A 22,767-nucleotide genomic window follows, 5' to 3' on the forward strand; every position below is an offset into this window, starting at 1 on the left:
AGGTCCGAAACTTAAATGATGCCTAAGTCGGTTCTAAACACTCATTTGCAAATACCATCCGATTTTGGGGGCTTCTTCAAAGTTTCTTAAAGGTTCTTGGCAAGATATCAAAGGGAAATCAAGGCAAAACAATGATTAAACTATCAAGAACAAGAAGATGGAGTTGGAAATGGAAATGGTGTAAAGGTGTGAGGTTTTTGTTGGGAAGATGAACCATTTAGATATAATTATGGGAAGACGAAGATAGGATACGGAGACATGATATAAAGACATAGGTTTAGATGTGTATAGGCAGGAGTTAGAGAAGACACCTATTAGGAGGACTCGGGGGAAGTCATATGAATGGAGATGTTGAAAATGTCGCCGAAGATGATACAGAGATGAAAGGTCACCGAAAACTAGCTAAACCGCCTATTATCGTTCAAAATGATGTTTGTTTTTGGATAGTTGACAGACTAAAAAAGAGTAAAAGTTAGGGGACTTGTAAGTCATTTGTTGATATAATGAGGGTGGTAAATGTACTTTAGCGTAATAAAACAAAACAAATGAACCGTAAAGTAATTTTCAATTGAGTTCATTCCAGACTTCCAGTGATGGGTCTTTCATTTTCCCTTGTTCCCTTTTCCCTTCCAAAATCCATACTCCTACTAACTAATTTTCACACATATGCATCATAAACACACAGTGATTCCTAGAAGCGATTTCCCACTGGAAGAATCTTCTATTCTCTCTATCAATTATCGATTCAATAGTATGTTTCTTTCAATGTAGTTGTTCCCTTGAAATCGATGTGTCTTTCAATCTTGACTGGTTAATCGAAGCGTGTGTGTGGATTCGAATTTCTGGGTTTTCTGGGGACGCAGGTGTGGTGTGGGGGGTTTGTTATATGATGCTTTGTCCTGAATTGAACACTCAGATACAGACATGGCTCCGTGATTACGACAAGATTCAATCTGTCGCCGTGATTCTCATCTACATTCAAGTACGCTTTCTCTCCTTTCTCTCGATATTTATATGTATACAAGTTTCTATGTCTATCTGTGTGTGTCGGTATGTACATATATATGGATCTCTGTATACAAGATTCCGAAATGAATTAGAGCATGAATTGTGTACACAAAGTATAAATACACATACACAATATTTATGTATTTTCAATGTGTATTTCATGTTGATTGATGGAATTGTATATTTGTATCGATGCTTGAAGATTGGTTGTGCTTTGATTGGATCATTGGGAGCGTTATACACTGGAGTTTGTCTGGTTGATCTTGGGATTTCATTATTCGCTTTAGTTGCCATTGAGAGCAGCAGCCAGAGTCTAGGTCGAACTTATGCTGTTCTTTTGTTTTCCTCAATTTTGTTAGACATTTTGTGGTTCATCCTTTTCACCCATGAAATCTGGTTAGTTTTTCTCACTTTCTGTTTGTCGATATAAACCAAATCTCCCTCCTAACCCTAATCTTTCTCCACTTAATTCAGGTACATGTCTTCTGAGATTCATGGAAAATTCGCTATCATTTCTATTAAAGTCACTCTAATAATGCAAGCAATTGGGTTCTCAGTGAGGTCATTATCATCACTGTTATGGATACAGATGTATAGATTAGGGTCTTCACTGGTAGATAATACATATCCTCAAGAAGGTGATCAGGATTTGGGGAACAGTTTTATAAATCCTGCAACTCCTTTGTTTAATAGACATAATACTTCTGGTTCTAGTGATGTGTTAGGGGGTTCTATCTATGATCCAGTCTACTACTCTTCTCTTTTCTCAGATAATCAAGATGATGGATCTTTACGTGAGGTATGTATGTATATATGTATGCATGTATGCATGTATGTATGTATGTATGTATGTATGTATGATTTGTGTGAATTTGATGTGTTTTTTAGGGTGAAAACCGTTTTAGTAGCTCGGGTAGGTCTATATCTGATGTTCCTCAGTTGAAGCCTTCTGTGAGTGGATCTTTCCAAGCTATACATGTAAGTTTTTTTTTTTTTTTTTTTTTTTTTTTTTTTTTTTGACTTAATGCATAAAGCATGTCTTATTGGGTTAAGTGAGCCGACCTGGCCCACACTGTCCTGTTCCAAGAACATCATGTCAGATGTAAATTAGATACACAGTTACCTGCTTAGGTGGCATAAGAATATTGTTTTATGGTTCTACTTTTTGTTTAAAAGAGATAATGATTTGATGGGGTTAACCTTATTAAAATGATACAATGGCTAAATAGATCCTTGGGAAAATTACACTTTTCATCCCTGTACTTTATTGATATCTGGAGATTTGGTCCCTGAAATGAATTTTAACCTTTTTGTGCCTAAAAAGTAATTTTTTTCATGTTTTTTGGCCCTCTAGTAGACAGATGTATTTACTGGGTGGAGCTACAAAATATTTGTTTGAGTAAATTACAGAAATGGTCCCTGTGGTTTGGTCAAATTCGCAGGTTTGGTCCAACCTTTGAGAAGTAGAAATGTTAGGTCCCTATGGTTTTGAATAACTACACTGTTGGTCCCTTTTGGTGGATGCTGTTAAACATCAGATGTTAAGTATTACGAATTGACTATTTTGCCCTTAGACCAGATTAATTAAAACTATAGTAAAAAACAGAAATGGTCCCTATGGTTTCGTCAAATTCGCAGGTTTGATCCATCCTTTGAAAAGTTGATAGATCACGTCCCTGTGGTTTGCAAATCTTGCAAAAATGGTCCTTCCGTCTAACTCCGTTAGAATATCACCGTTAAATCCATATAAAATGACCTTTTTACCCTTGTCTTTTTGAAATAACAAAAAAAAAATAACAAGAATACAAAAGATGAGGGTAAAAAGGTCATTTTTATATGGATTTAATGGTGATATTCTAACGGAGTTAGATGGAAGGACCATTTTTACAAGATTTGCAAACCACAGGGACGTGATCTATCAACTTTTCAAATGATGGACCAAACCTGCAAATTTGACCAAATCATAGGGACCATTTCTGTCGTTTACTCTAGTTTTTATTAATCTGGTCTAAGGGCAAAATAGTCAATTCGTAATTTTAACATCTAATGTTTAACAGCATCCACCAAAATGGACCAACAGTGTAATTATTCGAAACCACAGGGACCTAACATATCAATTGATTCAGTTAAAAGCCCTAGAACAACAAATGTAATTTACTCTATTTTTTCGAAATAAAAAGGTTGAAAAAAATCTTTTCAGGACCATATCTGTAAAAACAACAAAGAACAGGGACTAAAAGTGTAATTTATCCTAAATACCTTTTTTTGTGGTGGCTTGTATATGCTCATATGAACTCGAAATTTGATAAAGTTAAATCCCTGAAGAATATTACAAAAATAACCCTCTTGAAAAGGATGCTATCTTGGGGGATAAACCAAAGGAAAAAATTAAATGAGGGCAAATTTTTGACTTTTTCTATTAAGTCGTTCTTTCTGCATTTGCAGGAAAGGAAAACAGCTGGCAGAGTTGGGAGTTTTTGAAGCGGAATGAATTAACAACATTATACACGAAAAAAAAGCTATGGGCATAAAAGACCATTTTGCCACTTGTGAAAAGGAGGATTATTCGTTTATTCAAATTTTGTAAGCTTTGTATAGTTGCCCATGCTTGTGGTACTTTTTGCAAAAAAAAAAAAAAAAAAAAGAAAAAAAGAAAAAGTGTAGATGGTGTTTTACTTACTCTCTTAGGGTTATGAGCTTTTGTAATGTGTAAGAATGAGATGAAGTACTCTCTAAGGTGTATTGTCAATGGGCATAAAGACCATTTTGCCTTCTCCTAACCATTAAGAGGTTGGAACCAATTGGTTCAGCATTCAATGTGATTTACCAAACAGCCTCTTAATTTAAGAAAATGTAGCCGAAATGAAATTATATCCAACAAGTAGCCAAATTGCACACCAATTAAAAGTGAAAGGGGTTATGATAGAAGTTCCTTTAGAAGGTCAATGCTAATATTATTTATAACTCAAGTATCATTCAATCTACACCTGATTAAATATTAGATATTCATTAATTATTTACATGTTCTTTTTTCATTAATAAAATGAATGAGATCCATATGTTTGGTTTCGTTAAGTATTAATTCATTTTTATGAATATGTAGAGGAGTCCTTGTTTGCTAGTGAAGCGTATCTATTTTGATAATTTGGAAAGTCATTGTTTATAAGGTTTTATTTAGAAAAGTTCTATAATTTTGGGGAAAATTTTTATGAAGTCTTTTTTTTTTTTTAACGGAACAGTCTCAAATATTTAACATTTTTTCAAATTAACGAAAAAATCTTTTTCTTTTTTAATTTTATTTTAATAGGGTGTGACAGATTATATAATTTTCTCAAAATAATATGATTTTTCTGTTAAGAAAAACAAGATTTAGGGCTTTATCGAAAATTTTCCCAAAATAATGAGATTTTTTTGCATAAAACCCTTTGCCTTATAAATAACATGTAAAACTTTTTTTATTTGAAATTACAAAAACGTTTTATTGGTCGTTTTAAAATAAATACAAGAATTGATTTAATATTTAAGTTTTATAACATTATTTATGGCAGTATTAGAATATATTTCAATAAATATAAAATAACTTTTATATCCATTTAAGATAAAACTTAAACAAAAGCTAACAAAACCTAATGCAAAGGAGTTCTAGCTACCATTCATTTGTAAACCGCTACAACATCCAATGGTGGAACAAAATATCAGGGATAACGCATATAATTTTAGTGATAGAACGTTTGAAAATTTATACTGCACAAATTTCTTAATTCATACTATGCTGGAAAATTTAAACGCTATAGTTTATAATTATAGTAGAGAAAAATGACAAATATAACTATTTTTCTTAATTGTTTTACAAGAAATTAGATTATGACCCGCGTTAAACGTGGAGAATATAAATTAAATACACGTCACATTAATAGATGATATTGTTTTAGGTGAAATTTTAATAAAAAATGTTAGTTAGATTCATTTTGAGTTTTTGAACCAAATTTATTAAATAAAAATATTTAATATTTATATTAAAGCAATTTGGTGTTTTAATACAGTAATTTTGAACATAAATGATCCACGTGATATTTGTTTTATCACAACATGATGCAAATCATTGATTAAAACATGTTATGTAGTAGTTTTATGAATTGACTTTGTTCGGTATACAAACCCACATGGAGGCTCATATGACACTTTTCATATTGGTCATTTAAAACCAAAAGCAACAATAAGTTGTCATATGTACCAGCAACGTTAAATTCTATAAAGAAATTTGATAAACATTACAATTAAAGTGCATTGCCATAGCCATAAACATCAAACTCATACATTGTAATTTGGTCAATTTAAAGTATTTTTTCCTTATAAGAATTAAAATAAGATTTTTCAGGCTACACCTAATGAGATATACATATATTCCGATCAAAGAAGTTATTACAAAAAAAAACCTTGTTATGAACAAAAATATAATATTAGTTTCCTAATTTGCCAAATGTTAACACTAATAAATAATAATGAACTTTCACAAATCTTTCATTTTGGTCACTGCATCTAACTAACAAATGAATTTCAGTTTAGAGGATTAATTCAAGAAATGCATCCATGACTTCTTGTAGCTGAATTTGAGGGAATAATAAGACCTATTAAGATATGTGGGAATGGTCTATGAGACTACAGTTGATTTTTGGAGGGCAATACAAATTCAAAATGTTAACACGTATCTTTCCTCTAGTAGATTGATTAATTTTTTATGACATCTCAACAGGAATATAGTAATAACAGGTAATAAGAACAGATTAAATGCATGAAATTAGAGAAAAAGAAGAAGGCAGAGTAAAGAAAGAACCTAGAAAAAAGAAATGGAGAAGAAGGCCATTGAAGAAGAGCATTATAAATCGTACGACTCAATCCAAAATCGTAAGAATAAAAAATTCAAAGTAATTCTATATATATATATATATATATATATATATATATATATATATATATAGTATTTTTGATTAAGGAAATCATTATCTTCCAAAAAATTGGGTTCCTAAGATATCAACTTAGAGATTTTCGGTTATTCATCTGGAAAAAAAAGATATCAGTTATATTGATTCAAAATTTCTAATTAATTAACTTGCTTATTTAATGAGTTTTAAAATCCAAACCGTTATCTTAAATTAATTCATTTTACGTGGGATATAGTGAGAAATAAATTATGAATAATATTTGTAACACCCATAAAATTCAAGCCAAATTTAAATTTTTTAACACATTTTAAAACCGTTAAGTTATTACAGGTTGTTTTCAAAATAGTTTAGACATCAGAGTATTCCCAGAATCAGTCATGAAAATATGAGGAGGTGCACGATCACGCCTTCGCCTTCCCGCAATCATCCGAAGTGCCTGAAACAAAATCAACAACTGTAAGCCCGAAGCTTAGTGAGTTTCCCCAAAATGCCAACGCCATATAAACATAACCATATCATATAACCAATACAGAACAACATGCATAATAAGTCGTCAGCCTAACTGGACCGCTTCACAGGCCTTCAGTCTATATGGACTGTTCTCCGAGACTTCGGCACGTCTGGACCGCCTCGCAGGGCCTACAGCCTATCTGGACCGCTCGTCGGGCCTTCGGTCTGACTGAATCCCTTTGCAGGGCCTTCAGGTTATCCGGACCGCCCTGGGTATGTTGGCCTCCAGCACAAAGCATGACTGCCTCAACCTAACCCCAAATCAAACAAGCATGTATACATAAATATCATACACTTGCATATATATAACATTCATACCAATCTAACAAATCACCAATCATAGCAACATCCTATAACCAGGATACCGACCTAACCAGGTCACTAACATAACATCATCCTATATACCAGGATACCGATATAACAATCATAATAGCATAACAACATCCTATATACCAGGATACCGATCTAACAGATCATAACAACATACAAGCATATTATAACCAGGATACCGATCTATCCGAAACCTAACATAACAACCATCCTAAACCAGAATGAAATCTAACATATCAATAACATAGCAACCATCCTAAATCAGGATAAAATCTAGCATATGAATAGCATAGCAACCATCCTAAACCAGGATGTAATTTAGCATATCAATAACATAGCAACCATCCTAAACCAAGATATAATCTAGCATAGCAACCATCCTAAACCAGGATGTAATCTAGCATATCAATAACATAGCAACCATCCTAAATCAGGCTAAAATTTAGCATATGAATAGCATAGCAACCATCCTAAACCAAGATGTAATCTAGCATATCAATAACATAGCAACCATCCTAAACCAGGATATAATCTAGCATATCAATAGCATAACAACCATCTTAAACCAAGATGTAATCTAGCATATCAATAACATAGCAACCATCCTAAACCAGGATATAATCTAGCATATCAATAACATAGCAACCATCCTAAACCAGGATGTAAATCATAAAGGGTCAGCCTTGGTGTCGTAGACCCTGTTGATATAGTGAGGATAACTCACCTGGCACTGCTAAAGTCCCGCAGATAAAACTCTAGTTGTTGGTTGATAGCTTCCCGAACTGTCAACATCAAACAATACCCAATTAATAATTGGTTCCAAGTCCAAGGTCCAACTCACACTCCAAAGACCCAAAAGTCAAGTAATGGGCCAAAGTACAACATATGGCCCAATTTTCCAAATTGGGCCCAGACCTCTACACGGTCTTTCCTTAAGGATCATCCAATTATTTCAATCTAATTCCCATGGCCCAATATCACATACTCATAAAGGCCCAATTATGGCCCATCTATGGAAAATTGGGCCCAAATCTCTCACATGGGCCTTATTCTTAAGCCCATACAATTATTTAGTCCATTTACTTATTCTTGGAAAGCCCATTATTAGTCCAATCACCAAATCCTAATAGTAAGGCCCAACTCAAGGCCCAAGTAAGAGTAGGGCTTTCACATGAAATGATGATTAGGGTTAAGTGTTTCTTAGTTAACCCATTAAGGACTTAATCTATTAAGTCCATTGTTGCCTTACATTAATTTGCTAATGACTATTATTTAATATTTCAAATTATTAAATAATTCTCGTGTGCATGTCAATCAATTCCAAAGAATTAGGGTTTTATGCTATTAGGGTTTTCCAACACAATACTAGCCCATTAGTCCATTGATTGGGCTTTTAGGTCACATTGGGCCTTATTGAGTTATTGGGCCCATTAGGATTTTATTAGGGCAATTAGGGCTTTATTGGGCCCCATTAAGCCCACTGGAGTTTCATTAAGCCCATTAGGGTTTCAAGCATCCCAACAAATCAATACCACAAAGCAAAGTACACCGCCACCCGACACGGCAGCTGGTGGCGGCAGGAGGTGGCAGCCACCACCTCACAGTGGTGGTTAGGGTTTTCTTTTTCCATTATTTCACTTTCTTGTTACAAGTTACAATGATTATACCAAAATAAACACACACACATACTAATAATACACACACACACTAATAACACACACAACCACCTTGGCGACAGTCGGCGGTAGAGAGCGGCAGCCACCACCTCCTGGTGGTGGCAGTGGGGTTTTCTTCCGGATCTCCGGCCAGAATCATTCCAGCAGCCTCATATCGTCACCATATTCAAACACAAACACCCCAAAACCCATAACCACCTTTCACGGTGGTTGGTGGTGGCAACGACGTGACAAGGACGACGACCATGGGGGTTCTTCGTGGTCGTCGGCCATCAAACGCACACACGGAATGCACAACAATAGAAGAAGCGTACACCCCCATCTTTGCTCGTAAAGGAAACCCACACCAACCTGTGGTGGGTGGCGATGACGGTGAACGACACAACCGGCAGAAGCACCAACTGACGGCGACTATGGCATAATCGGCGGCAAAAATCGTAGAAAAAGGTCGCTACAGCGGGGGAAGGGAAGCTGCGCCTCCACCGAAGTATAACTCGACAACAGCGGCGCTAAAGCTCTAATATAGCGGTTGGAGAAAGAGAATGAGAAAAAGATAACGAGGATGGATGGTCACTCGAGTTCGCCGGAAGGAAAGCAACTGCAATTGCTCGATAACTCGGTGTAGCAAGGGGGCGGAGGTGGCTGCCTCGGTGGTTCACGGCACCAACTTGACGGCGGCTAGAAGCTACTCACGGCGGCTGTGAAGGTATGAAGAAAAGGGTGACGGCTGGGAATAGTGAAGTAGGGTTAGGGTTTATGGTGGTATTATGCTTAAATACCCGGATCTTTTAAGATCTATCCCATAATTACAGAAATGGCCCCTCCTTCTATTATTCTTTCCAAATAAGGTCCGAAATTTACCTTTTAAACCCAGCCTCTTGAGATTCTTTACAAATTAAGTCTAATACTTAGCCTCCAAAATCTTTTCAAATGAAGTCCCAGAAGTTACCATTTAATTTCTGCCTCATAAATATTTATAAAACTAATTCGAAACTTACACTTTAATCCCGACTTCTAACATCTAATAATTATTACTTGCCTTTGGGCTATAATAATATAAAATAATAATAAAAAATTACTTTTCAAGGTTCTGAGTTTATTATTTAATTACTCTATTTAAAATGGGATGTTACAATATTGACTTTAATTTTGACTCACAAATATTTTGCTGATTTAATGGGATTAGATTAGATTTTTTGGGTTAATAACCAAATTATTGATATGCTTATTTAATGATTTTTATCAAAAAAAACAAAGAAAAGAAAAAGAAAAAGAAAAAGAAAAAGAGAAAACTAAACGAATTTGTATTTTGAAGCCAAAAACTATAAATAAGGGAGTTAAATTAGAAACAATGTTAATTATAAAATTTGATATCTCGTATATAAATAGAATGATATGATTCAATTGATAACATAATTGCTGAATTTAAAGATTCTATAATTAAATGTAATTGTGTTTGATTTTTTTTTTTGGAAGATGATGTCAACAATTTGATCTGAGGATGGAAAACATTTGATTGAAATACAATCAAAGGTCCTGATTGTTTCATTGGTGAATTAAAGGTTCTGTTGTAATAATATTTAGATATGAATGAAACTAATATACTTAAAGTAGATTGATTAATTTTTTTCATGACCTCTCAACAGGAATACAGCAATAACATGTAATAAGAAGAGAGAGTAAATGCAATAAATTGGAGAATTAGAAGGAGAACAAAGTAAAAAAAGAACCTACAAAGAAAAGAGTTGAAGAAGAAAATTGCTTAAGAAGAGCACTGTAAATTGTAGGACTCAATTCAAAATCGTAAGAATAACAATTTCAATGTAATCGTATATATAGGGTGTTTTTGAATAATCAAATCATTATCTTCTAAAAAAATGGGATCCTAAGATATCATCTTGGAGATTTCCGGCTATTAATCTAGAAAAAAAAAAGAAATCAATTATATTGATTCAAATTTACAAATTAATTGACTTGCTTATTTTATGAGTTTTAAAATTCAAATCATTATCTCAAATCGATTCATTTATATGGGATATTCTGTGAGATAAATTATGAATGATAGTGACTTTAATTTTGACTCTCAAATATTTTGCAGATTTAATTGGATTAGATTAGATTTTATAGGTTAATAACCAAATTAATGATATGCTTGTTTAAAGAGATATTTAAAAAAAACGGATTTAAATTTTGCAAGTCAAAAAACTATAAATAAGGGAGTTAAATTAGAAACAATATTAATTATAGAAATTGATATCTTCTATATAAATAGAATGATATGTTTCAATTGATAACATAATTGTTAAATTTAAAGATTATATAATTAAATATAAGTGTGTTTGAATTCTATTTGGGAAAAATGATGTCATCAATTTGATCTAATGGTGGAAAACATATGATTAAAATACAATCAAGGGCCCGAATTGCTTCATTAGTGAATTAAGGGTTCTCTTTTAATAATATTTAGAGATAGTAAAAAAATTAACGAAATTCCATAAATAACGAGACATTTCACAATCATTGTAAAATGTTACTTAACTTGACATTGCAAAATGAAGGATTAGCCCATAAACAATGTACCCTTTGCAAAATAGGCACTACATTTTTTAGCGGGCCGTGAATGCAATGATATTTCTCTATGGCTATTTCCCAATGCCATTTACCAATGACATTTTTAATGGTATTTTTCAGTAGTCAATTCTCAGTATCATTTTACAATGCCATTTATCTCGGTGGCTTGACATTCCCATAGTCCATACCGTTTCGTGTTGTGGGGCCTATTATGCAAGGTTCTATTGTAAAATGTAAAAGTACGTTTGGTGAAAAAAATTTAGTTTTTTTTATGAAAATTTTCAAATGAAAATGAAAATTTTGAAAATGCATTTGATTGATTCAGTTTTTAGAAGTTTTTCAAAAAAATGAAAATTTTATGTTTTCCAATTATATGTAAATTGGAAAAATCATTTTTACAGTTTCCAAAAATTTTCAAATATTTGAGATGGAAATTGAAAACTCCACCGGTTCCAACCAAATACGTTTTTTTTTTTTTTTTTTTTCTTTTTTTTTTTTTGTTTTAATTTTCATTGAAAATCGAAAATGAAAACTCAATTCTAGTTTCTGAAAACATTTTCTTGAAAAATGAAAATAGTTTTCTCTAACAAACGCACCCTAAGGCTCGACGGAGTGGCTTCGACATCACTTAGCGAAAACCGACGTGTGCTCGGTGAACATCAGGCCACGTACTCGGCAAACAGAGCTCAGTGTGACAATTCGGTGCATAGTAGTAGCCAATGAGAGAGATTTGAATTTTTTTACCATTTTTTGGGCTTTTTTTTTACCTTTTTCATTTTTTTTTTCAAATTTAACCCTCTTTTTAACCCTCCATATATACTACTCACTACCACTTCTCATACCCCATTATTTTCTTTAATTTTTCACTCAAAAGCTCATATTTTTGTGAAAAATGGTTTCCTCTTCCAACCCAAAAAAACTCCAAAAAATATCAAAAGAACACCTAAAACACAAACTCAATCTCATATTCACCACCTATTTTTCATCCAAAGTCAACGAGTGGCTTATTTATTCACCTCCTAATTTACACTATGGTGGTGCTTACTACCCACATCATGTCCAAAACCAACCACAATTTCAAAACTAGCCACAAATCCAAAACCAATCACAATTTCAAAACCATCCATAATTCCAAAATCAACCTCAAATAAACTTCTCATCTCAAATCCAATCACAAATGAAAAATGACTTCAACCCATTTGACCATCTTCACGACTCGCCAATCCAAACCCACACCTAATTCCAAACTCGATCATAACCCGAAGTCGTACCCGAAACAAATTCGGAGTCGAAAGCGATTTGACCACAACCCAAGCAAACATGAATGACAGCTCCACAATAAGGGACCATGGAGAAAGAAACTGCATTTGCTCGTGCATGGGTAGATGTTTATGAAGATCCGAAGGTCAGAAAAAACCAAGACTCGCCTACTTTTTTTGAGAAAATTACTAGGCATATTCTCGCGGAAATAAATTGTGGAGACTATAGGAAAAATGACCAAATTTAATTGAATTGGAGAAACGTCAACAAAGTTATGTTGGAGTTTAATGTGGTGCTTTTGACTGTCAAACAACAATGGCAAAGTGGTGCAAATGACGAATCAATTTTGCAAAAAGCTCTAACACTTTTTCGGAGTAAAAAAGAGACATATTTCAAATGTCTTCATGTGTGGAATAATGCGAAGATGTCAGAAAAGTGGAAAGATAACAAAAATTCGGAAATCTTGATGGGTGATTCTTCTAAAAGAACCAAAACTTTCGAAACAACTCATAGTTAATCGTCTGATGTGTATGTCGGGATTAACCTTAATGAATATGAGACTTTTAAGGTTCCAAGAGCCACTCGTCAAGTGGTTCAGGTGACATCGATCATATTGTTGGATTAGTGTCTAAGTCCATAACTATTTTGGTATGTACTTGACCCGATGGTGCATGGTCCTTTTGGGTTGCCTTCACCAAAGCAACTTGATAGGATGAATTATGGAGAGAAAGGAATAAATATGATTTATTAATATATTATGGGAATAATATATTAAAGGAGAAATCATATTGTTTAATTAATATTATTCAAGAATTAATTAGTAATTAGTTTTGTGACTAAAAGAGATTAATTAAGCTTAAGGGACTGGAATTGTAATTATAAGATAATTGCAATTTGGGCCATGGATTGTCTTAAATCAAGAGGTGGACGAATTCTTATGGGAAGCCCATAAGGAAATCGTCCAAGGGCTTGATTAAATGAGTCCATGGGTTGCTTAGGGCTTAAGCAACTAAATTAGGGTTTCCATGTTAGATAACCCTAATTGTCTCACTATATATAGATCCCTTAAGGACCAAAAACGTGGCTAAGCTTCTTGCTAGGGTTAGAACACGTTTTTGGGCAGCCTCTAACCTCTCTCCTCTTCATCCTCTTGCTTATGGTGTTTGTGAACCATTAGAGGAGTGACACATGTGACTCTAAGCCTTCCAAAGTCAATTCAAGGAGGAATTGGGATTGTTATTGCTACATAACAATCAAGGTACTATCTTAAACCTAATTATATGTTAATATTGATTTCCATATGCTAGAATTAGGGTTTATAGTCTTGGATTCAAAGCATGTACAATAGAGAAAACTAGATCCAAGCATTAGGGTTTGTATGAGCACATAGGATGTCTTATGACCAAAACCCATCAGTGGTATCAGAGCCTAGCTTGGTTTCAATTGTATTGATGCATTGTATAACTGGAAAATTCGATTTTTTGGATTCTGGAGGCTGGAATCGCCGAGTCCATGGCTGAACTCGCCGAGTCCATGCAGACTCGACGAGTCAACTCGTCAGATGGAGGGTATTTCGCGATTTCTTGCTGTTTTTGCTTATGGATAGTTACCTTTTCATGTTAGATCAATATTAATCCGATAATATGATATATTTGAATGTAATTTTGATCTAATTGAAGATATTTATCAATTAATAAGATAATTGTTTCCTTATAAGATAATTGATTAATTATTTTGAGTAAATTGATAAATTGTTTTGCAAGAAATCATTAAATAAATCAAATATGGATAATTATGTGATTAAATGTTAATTTGAATTATTTGTTATTTGATCCTTGTTGTTATGAAAAGTTTCATATTTTGCCCTTTAGGTTTTATAGTTTAAATTTGAACCCAAAAGTTTTGTTGTTTTGAAATTTAAATAGTTGAAACCCTTATGTTTTGAAAAAGGTTTCAAAACTTGCCCTCAAGTTTTGGAATTTAAATTTTGATTAATAGTTTAATTTTGATGTATATTTAAATTCTAAACCCTAATGTGTTGAAATGTTTCAAAACTTGCCCTCAAGTTTTGGAATTTAAAAGTTAATTAAAAGTTTAATTAGGAATGTTAAATTCTAAAACTCTAGTATTGTTTTGAAAAAGTTCAAATCACACCCTTATGGTTTTATTAATTAATTAAGGTGTATAATTAAAGGAGATTTAATAAATCCATAAAAGTTTAGGTTTACAATTTAATTGAATTAAAAGTATAATTGTTAAATTAGACCACCTAATATTTTAAAAGTATAAAATACACCCCATACTATATATAACATTAAAAGTCTAACATTATATATATGTAGAAGTAAAAGTCAGTCTTACCGTTAGTAGGCCTCATTCACGAAACTGGTCTATAAGGGGTGTTTAAGGAAATTGCCTATAAAATGATGATTGAATGAGTATCCACTCTTACCCATCACACTCTTGACTAGTGGAGGGTCGTTAGCCGAACGGGTAGGATAGGAAGAAACCTTCCATTATAAGTATAATGAAGTATCAAAGTAACTAAATGTTTTTATAAAATTCCCAATCTTAGTTACTTAGGCAAAAGTGAATTGATGCAATTCCATGAAATTACACTTTGTGCCCTTGCGAAGACGTTAGTGGAGTGTGTGTGGTTTACCGGCACACTAAATGGTTCTAAGCAAAGGTAGCAAAGGGTGACTCAATGTTTGTCATAGTTCGGTGGAGCGTGTGTGGTTTACCGGCACATCGAATAGGTGACTGTAACATGTGAGGGCACCATGTAAGTTTGCATGGTTATTCACACCCGCTTTGTGATCCTCGGCATCCCAGTCACAAACAAGAGGGGCATATCGAGATTTAAACATGCCATTGAAAGTTCAATGAATCTCAAAGGATCTAGGATTTTTCATAGATTTAAAACTTAAATTTCTTTTTCGTTTTTCGTGGTGGAAATTAGTGAATCGTCATTCACTTACCTTCAAATATTCTGCAATTAGGGTTATGACATCCCTCTCCCGAGTTGTAGAATATTGTGTTGGGTCCTAGCCTTATTTTTTCATTTGGGTGATTTACTAAGGACTCAATCTATCAACTAACTTGAATTCGTTTTCTCCCGTATTGTAGATGTCAAAGTTCGACAACTATGGTTTTCCCAAATCCCGTGGAACAAGCATTCCACATGAAGATGATATTCCACGATTCGATCGAGGAACAAAAGATCATACTTCACTTCCTCCTCATCCTCAAATTATTCTCCCTAACCCACAAGTTGAAAGGCTTGAAAAGTTCAAGATCACTCAAGCCCTTTTGGCAAGTAAACATAAAGAAGGAAAGTCGGTGTGTGCACACGTCCTAGGGATGAAGTCACACATTGATAGGTTAAGAATATTGGGATCCGTTGTCTGTGAGGAAATAGCTGTTGATTGGGTTCTTCAGTCACTTCCTAACTCATATAGTGAGTTCGTAAGAGAGTACTATATGGTGAACTGCGACGTGACCCTTATAGATCTCACCTATATGCTTATTGCTGCTGAATCAGCAATGGTTTGACGCAAAAGAAAAGCAAAATTGATTGGTGAATCTGCCTTCAAGACCTCTATGGATATAGACAATGGCAACGAAAGACATGTTATGATCGAAAAGTTTGATCATAAGAGAAAGGCAATGTCTGAAGTAGTTCCATGTCATGTTTCAAAAGAGTCAATTTGCTTTTATTGCCAAGAGAAAGGGCATTGGAGACGAAGCTGCCCCATTTACCTAAGAGATCTAAGAGATGGGAGAGTCGAAATGTATGGCTCTAATATAGGTAAAATCCATTAACTAACTCTTTTAAGATTCTATTCTAGATTCTTAATACATAATGTGATAAGATTACAATTGATGTTTTGAAGGATCGAAGAAAAGAAAGAAAGCTTAAGGGAAGAAGTGAGCAGAATCTAACTGTGAAGGAATGGATTTCGATCGCATTTCTCGAAGATTAGATTCTTGAGCTACTACTTAGAGTTAGAATTAGATTGCTAAGAAAGATGTATTAGCATAGTTTTTCAATGAATTGCATTGTAAGGACAAAATTTTTTCCGCAATAAAATAAATTTTGATTTTTATATTATTTATTTATCCTTGCAATGGCGTATATGAAAAAATTGGTGTTTGAATGTTTCTATTATTAGCAATAATGGATTGGATTCTTAATTATATTATTTATGGAAAGTCGAGAATTTACCAAATAGGGAGAGTTTCTCATCGCCCAAGTTTCAATTGGACAGAAATTTGGAATCATGCAACTTGGTTGCACGATGAATGAGAAATTTCATATTTGGAAATTAGACTAATTCATTGACAAAGTGTCAAGTGAAGGACTTGGAGATCGAATACACAAAGTTGCGTGTTGATCAAGTCCACCATAAGAGTATCAAAGATATTCGTCATGATTTACTAAAGGTTTAGTAAATATGATTCTGAATTGATTAAAGGGTTTAGATCAATGGCAGAACGAATAAGAAGAATCAAGTAGGCAGAAAGATAAAAATTTCTCCATTCTAAGAAGATGGGAGAGTACCTTTTATGCTTTATGATAGGTCTTAATGATTAAGAACCATATCTCAATTGATCCTCTAAATGAGTCTTAGTACAATTGTATGACTAAGAAGAGGAATCAAGAATTGAAGAAATGGTTAAATCAAGAAGTCTATCATACTTCGTTCCAATAACAATTCTTAAAGTTAAGATTGTGATAATGAGTGAAAAGTATTAAAGGTTTATAACATTCATCAAATGTGGAAAGTTGTTATGTCTTGGATAAGACAAAGACCAACTAGGACCAATTTATGAAGTGTTTTGATAAAAGCTACACTAACTCTTGAATATTCGTTTGTCAAGAAATGGTTATTGACAAGAGAATATTATAGGTCAAGGAGTCAGTGGGAGTCTTAATTGTCTTGAAAGGTTTCAAGAACAAATCAAATAAACCTTATCGATCATCACTAGCACACGAGTTAAGGTTTACAACCTATCGTGTTGACATTATTTTGTTTCTGTGTCAATCCAATCGAGTTAATTATGCATGTGAGTCCTATGAGTTCTCATTTGAACGCATAAAAGGCAAAGCACCTTGATCAATGGAAAGTACATTGATAAGAAAAGGTGAGTTTCTTAACTACTTGGAAGACATGGTGGGCAGCTGTGCTACCATAAGGCAAGAAATCAAGATTAAGAAAGTTCGGTCCATATGAGTTTGAATTTTTCGTAAACTTTAGTTTTGACAAATTCACATGGATAGGAACAAATACACCGTTTAAATCTAAGTGTCATAAGATTTCCTCCTTCATGAAAATGATTGTGAGGAAATGCTTTCACTAAGAAAGATTTTAAGAAGATAGTGATTGTAAAATTGCATTCTCGAATTCAATTATGGTTACGGTATCCCTTTCCATAATTTGAATTGTGAGGTTTGGCAATTGTTTACACACACATATGAACTATCTAAGGCAAAGGTGTATAAGTTCAAGAAGCCTTGATAAAAGATTATCAAAGCACTAAGTATTAGAAACATGAACTTAAGAAATTCAATAAGCATTGTTTTTTCTAGAAAGTTAACCTGTTTCTAAAGACATGTCGAAGCTAGTGGGAGCATAAGTGTTATGTTTATAATAATCATCATGTTAGTGGGAGCATAAAAGTTATGATTGTATGATTATTAAGACACGTATTGCAAGTTGGCAATATTAATTATAGAAAAACAAGAGTTATACCTTGCAAAGTCGTAAGGGTTGTAAAGTTGTTTTGCTATAATTAAGGGAGAGAATATTATGCTTCATTTCAAATCTAAAGGATTAGGTTGAGAAATGTTAATAAATTTAGTCAAGGGTACATAGTGTGTTCTTAAAATTTCGATTATGATTACGACATTCCTCTTCACAATTCGAATTTTGAGAACATAGCAAATAAAACATTATGCGTCGTGTCCCATACGCTTCGGGTAAAGGATCGATTGCAAATGCTTTAATGTTTGACCATTCTAAAATTTTCCAAATGTCAAGTGCATTTAGAGGGAAAAGGGACTAGAATTGGTTTTGACTAAAATAATTAAACAACTATCAAAGGACAATCCAAAGTTTGACAAGGATTGGTCGCTTGTGAGTAATTGAAAGCATGGTATTGGATGGGCCATATCGACATTATTATGAATAGAAAAGATTCTATTAAGAATAAGTTGTCTTATGGAAATGTTTCCATATTGGATGGACCATATCGACATCCTTACGAATAGATAAGATTCTATTAAGAATGAGTTGTCATATGGAAAATATGGAAGCGTGTCCATATTGGGAATTGAATATTGAAAATCTATGACTAGATTAGGAACTTTTATGCAAAAGGATGTTCAAAGGAATGTACTTTGAGTGAGAGACATCATATCTAAGGAATTGTCTTGTAACAATCTCCGATAGAGGACTTTGTAACATCATTGACAAAAGTCTTTGTGAATTTGGTGCAGTGACATTACGAAAGGATCGTTGTATAGAATGTTAGAATCTAGCATATTATATAAGTAGCAAGAATTTGATATTCTTTCACTTATGAAAAAGGATTTGGAGTTGTGAAATGAGAATGATTGGAAATGTGTTCAATGTGATCTATTTCACAAAGTAAGAACCATAGGTAAACATTGTGTGCATGCTAGGAGCATGGGACACGTGTTGTAATTCAAGTAAGAAGTTGATTAACTGAAATGACAAATAATGAGTAATCGATATGGAGATAAATAAAAGGTATTTTATTTATGCTCAAAGGGTTGAGGCCATATGGGATTAGTATTATTCTTGTGTTTCACATTTGCATGTTTTGACTTCCAGAATAATTGAGTTTATTAAGAATAATCGAATTATTCAAACGGGCCACGGTCGTTCATATGTTGGAAGTAGGTATGAATAAAGACTATCGTGAATTGGTGTGTGGATTGTCTAAAGAGTATTTGACATAAGCAAATGTTTGCTGCAACGTTCATGAGTGCTTATGAATATGATTTGAGCATTGGATTAAACCCACGCTCACTTGGATCACTCCACGAATTGTATCACGAGTGATTGGTGAGATGATAACATCTTATATTCTTGAAACCGAGATGTGTGAGTTGTATCTTGTAAATCGGTTGCACATTGATAATATGTAAACGCACCAGTAACTTGGTGTTATAAAACATATTATTGTGTGTGATTCGGTGAGTGAGTGCAAGCGAGTATTGAATCAAAGTTTATCCGTTCCTTTTATCCAAAGTAGGATAAAAGCGATATCTTTGGGCCCCTCGATGATTTAGTGATAACAAACGTAAATGCTCGGCCGGGCTAGGGCAAATTTGATTTGTTCAATTAGTCAGTCGTCATAAATCGGAAGTCGAGAAATAGTACAGAGAGAATGATTAGAAATCATATCTCATACGATATCTAGAATGGAGGAATATATGATCCCTTATCTAAAGGACACGCGTATCTGATAGGATCAGAGTTGACAGCGGCTTTGGAAAGCTACGATTGCAGATCAGGATCTGAAGTCATACGCAGAATAGTTATTAGACTTATCCAAGTGGGAGACTGTTGGATTGGTGTCTAAGTCCATAACTATTTTGGTATGTACTTGACCCGATGGTGCATGGTCCTTTTGGGTTGCCTTCACCAAAGCAACTTGATAGGATGAATTATGGAGAGAAAGGAATAAATATGATTTATTAATATATTATGGGAATAATATATTAAAGGAGAAATCATATTGTTTAATTAATATTAGTCAAGAATTAATTAGTAATTAGTTTTGTGACTAAAAGAGATTAATTAAGCTTAAGGGACTGGAATTGTAATTATAAGATAATTGCAATTTGGGCCATGGATTGTCTTAAATCAAGAGGTGGACGAATTCTTATGGGAAGCCCATAAGGAAATCGTCCAAGGGCTTGATTAAATGAGTCCATGGGTTGCTTAGGGCTTAAGCAACTAAATTAGGGTTTCCATGTTAGATAACCCTAATTGTCTCACTATATATAGATCCCTTAAGGACCAAAAACGTGGCTAAGCTTCTTGCTAGGGTTAGAACACGTTTTTGGGCAGCCTCTAACCTCTATCCTCTTCATCCTCTTGCTTATGGTGTTTGTGAACCATTAGAGGAGTGACACTTGTGACTCTAAGCCTTCCAAAGTCAATTCAAGGAGGAATTGGGATTGTTATTGCTACATAACAATCAAGGTACTATCTTAAACCTAATTATATGTTAATATTGATTTCCATATGCTAGAATTAGGGTTTATAGTCTTGGATTCAAAGCATGTACAATAGAGAAACCTAGATCCAAGCATTAGGGTTTGTATGAGCACATAGGATGTCTTATGACCAAAACCCATCACATATGACAACCAAAATAGACAATTTGAAGTTGACATTGGAGCAATACCTGGTGTTCGCACAAGAGAAAAAAAAAATTGTATCATGTCGATCTTAACAAAAAACACTTGCAATCTTACCGAACACAAAAAAAATTACGTTAAAGGTCAAAGAGGAGATTGCGAAAAAAAAAAATATAATATCTAGGTTTCGTTATTTAAATTTCTATGTTTCATGTTTTAAATTTCTAGGTTTTGTAAATTTGAATTCTATGTTTTCTTGTTGTAATTTTATTTTTTAGTTTAATGAAATTTTAGGTTTTATAAAATAATTTGTTTGAAATTTTAATTTTTAATATTTATTAATTTTAGAAAAAAAACTAGCATGACAAATGTGACAACTCACACCCTGTAAATGGAAAAAATATGAAGCAGTGTGGCAAATTCTAGGTAGCGTCTACATGGAATGTGACAACCTTGACACCACTCCCTCCATCCTAAGGCCGGTCGGTATACATCTAACCGCATAATGCGGTTGCAAAGGTGGCACCGCAGTGTGCGATAAACACTGTAGCGACCCCTCAGTTGCCACTAGGGTATGGCAACCGCACCAGAAGCCCTTACCATACTTTTTTTTTTACGGTTGGAGTGTGTGTTTTGTATGTATGTGTGTGTGGTATGTCACTCACCAACTTCGTGGGGTTAGGGGAAAAATGATATGACGATGACTTGACACTGTAATACTGACAAATTGTCAGTATGGTATGATACCCTATAGTCTGAGTAAAAATATCAAAACAACATGAGAAATTAAATATTCTCCTACATTTTCTTCATATCTATCTTTCTACTTATTTAAATGATGAAAAATATTATATTTTGATGAAATTGATAATATTTTAAGATATTTATCATCATTTCAATTTAACAGAAGAATAAATAGGAATAAAAATGGAGGATATTTAATTTCTCAAACAATATTTATGAGAAAATCCCTCGTTTCATATAACCCGCTAACATTTCGTAGCGATCCCAATAAAATATGCAGTTATTTATTTTTTATTTATTTTTTTGTTAATTTTTACTATCTTTTCTAATATTATTAAAAGAGAACATTTAATTCATCAATGAAGCAATCAGGGTCTTTGGTTGTATTTCAATCCTTTATTTTTCACCTAGATCAAATTGCCGATATCATCTTCCCCAAATAGAATTAAAAAACAAATACATTTAATTATAGAATCCCATCAATCGAATCACTTTTTCGAGAAATACGAGAATATTTATATTCGGCAATTATGTTATCAATTAAAGCATATCATTCTATTTATATACCAGATATCAGTTTTTCTAATTAATATTGTCCATAATTTAACTTCCTCATTTATAGTTTTTGGCTTCAAAATTCAAATCCGTTTAGCTTTTTTTTTTTTTGAAAAACTCATTAAATAAGCATATCAATAATTCGGTTATTAACATATAAAATCTAATCTAATCCCATTAAATCTATGTGATAGTTAAAATTAAAATCAATATTATTTATAATTTATCTAACAGTATATCCCACATAAAATGAATCAGTTTCAGATATTGGTTTGAATTTTAAAACTCATTAAATAAGCAAGTCAATTAATTTAAAATTTTGAATTAATATAACTGATATCTTAATTTTTTTTCCAAATGAATAACTAAAAATCTCTAAGATAATATCTTAGGATCTCAATTTTTTTTTGGAAGATAATGCTTGTTTTTATTCAAAAACATCCTATATACAATTACATTGAAGTTGTTATTCTTAGGATTTTGGATTGAGCCCTATGATTTACAGTGTTCTTCTTCAGCGATCTTCTTCTCTAATTCTTTTTTTTTTCAGGTTCTTTCTTTACTTTGTTCTCCTTCTTCTTCTCCAATTTCTTGCATTTACTATGTTCTTATTACCTGTTATTATTGTATTCCTGTTGAGAGGTCATGAAAAAAAATTAATCAATCTACTTTAAGCATATTTGTTTCGTTCATTTACAAAAACAAAAGTATATCCTTTATATCGATTTTTTTAATGTGTTGACCTATGTTTGTTTGTGAGTCTGTGTATAAT

At 33.1% G+C, this 22,767-nt stretch overlaps 1 protein-coding gene across 1 annotated transcript; it reads left to right on the top strand.

The window, feature by feature from the left end:
- Positions 1-578: 578 nt before the first annotated feature.
- On the top strand, positions 579-3,839 carry LOC145086751 (uncharacterized). The gene is made up of 5 exons (XM_079024592.1): positions 579-982; positions 1,211-1,404; positions 1,483-1,807; positions 1,897-1,986; positions 3,454-3,839. Exons 1-5 carry the CDS (start codon positions 887-889, stop codon positions 3,487-3,489), a joined length of 741 nt encoding a protein of 246 aa, XP_078880718.1. The 5' UTR covers positions 579-886; the 3' UTR covers positions 3,490-3,839.
- Positions 3,840-22,767: the final 18,928 nt, after the last annotated feature.

This window comes from Lactuca serriola, chromosome 2, assembly GCF_051521515.1.
Source record: "Lactuca serriola cultivar US96UC23 chromosome 2, Lser_US96UC23_V15, whole genome shotgun sequence".
In the NCBI taxonomy this organism is placed as follows: Eukaryota; Viridiplantae; Streptophyta; class Magnoliopsida; order Asterales; family Asteraceae; genus Lactuca; species Lactuca serriola.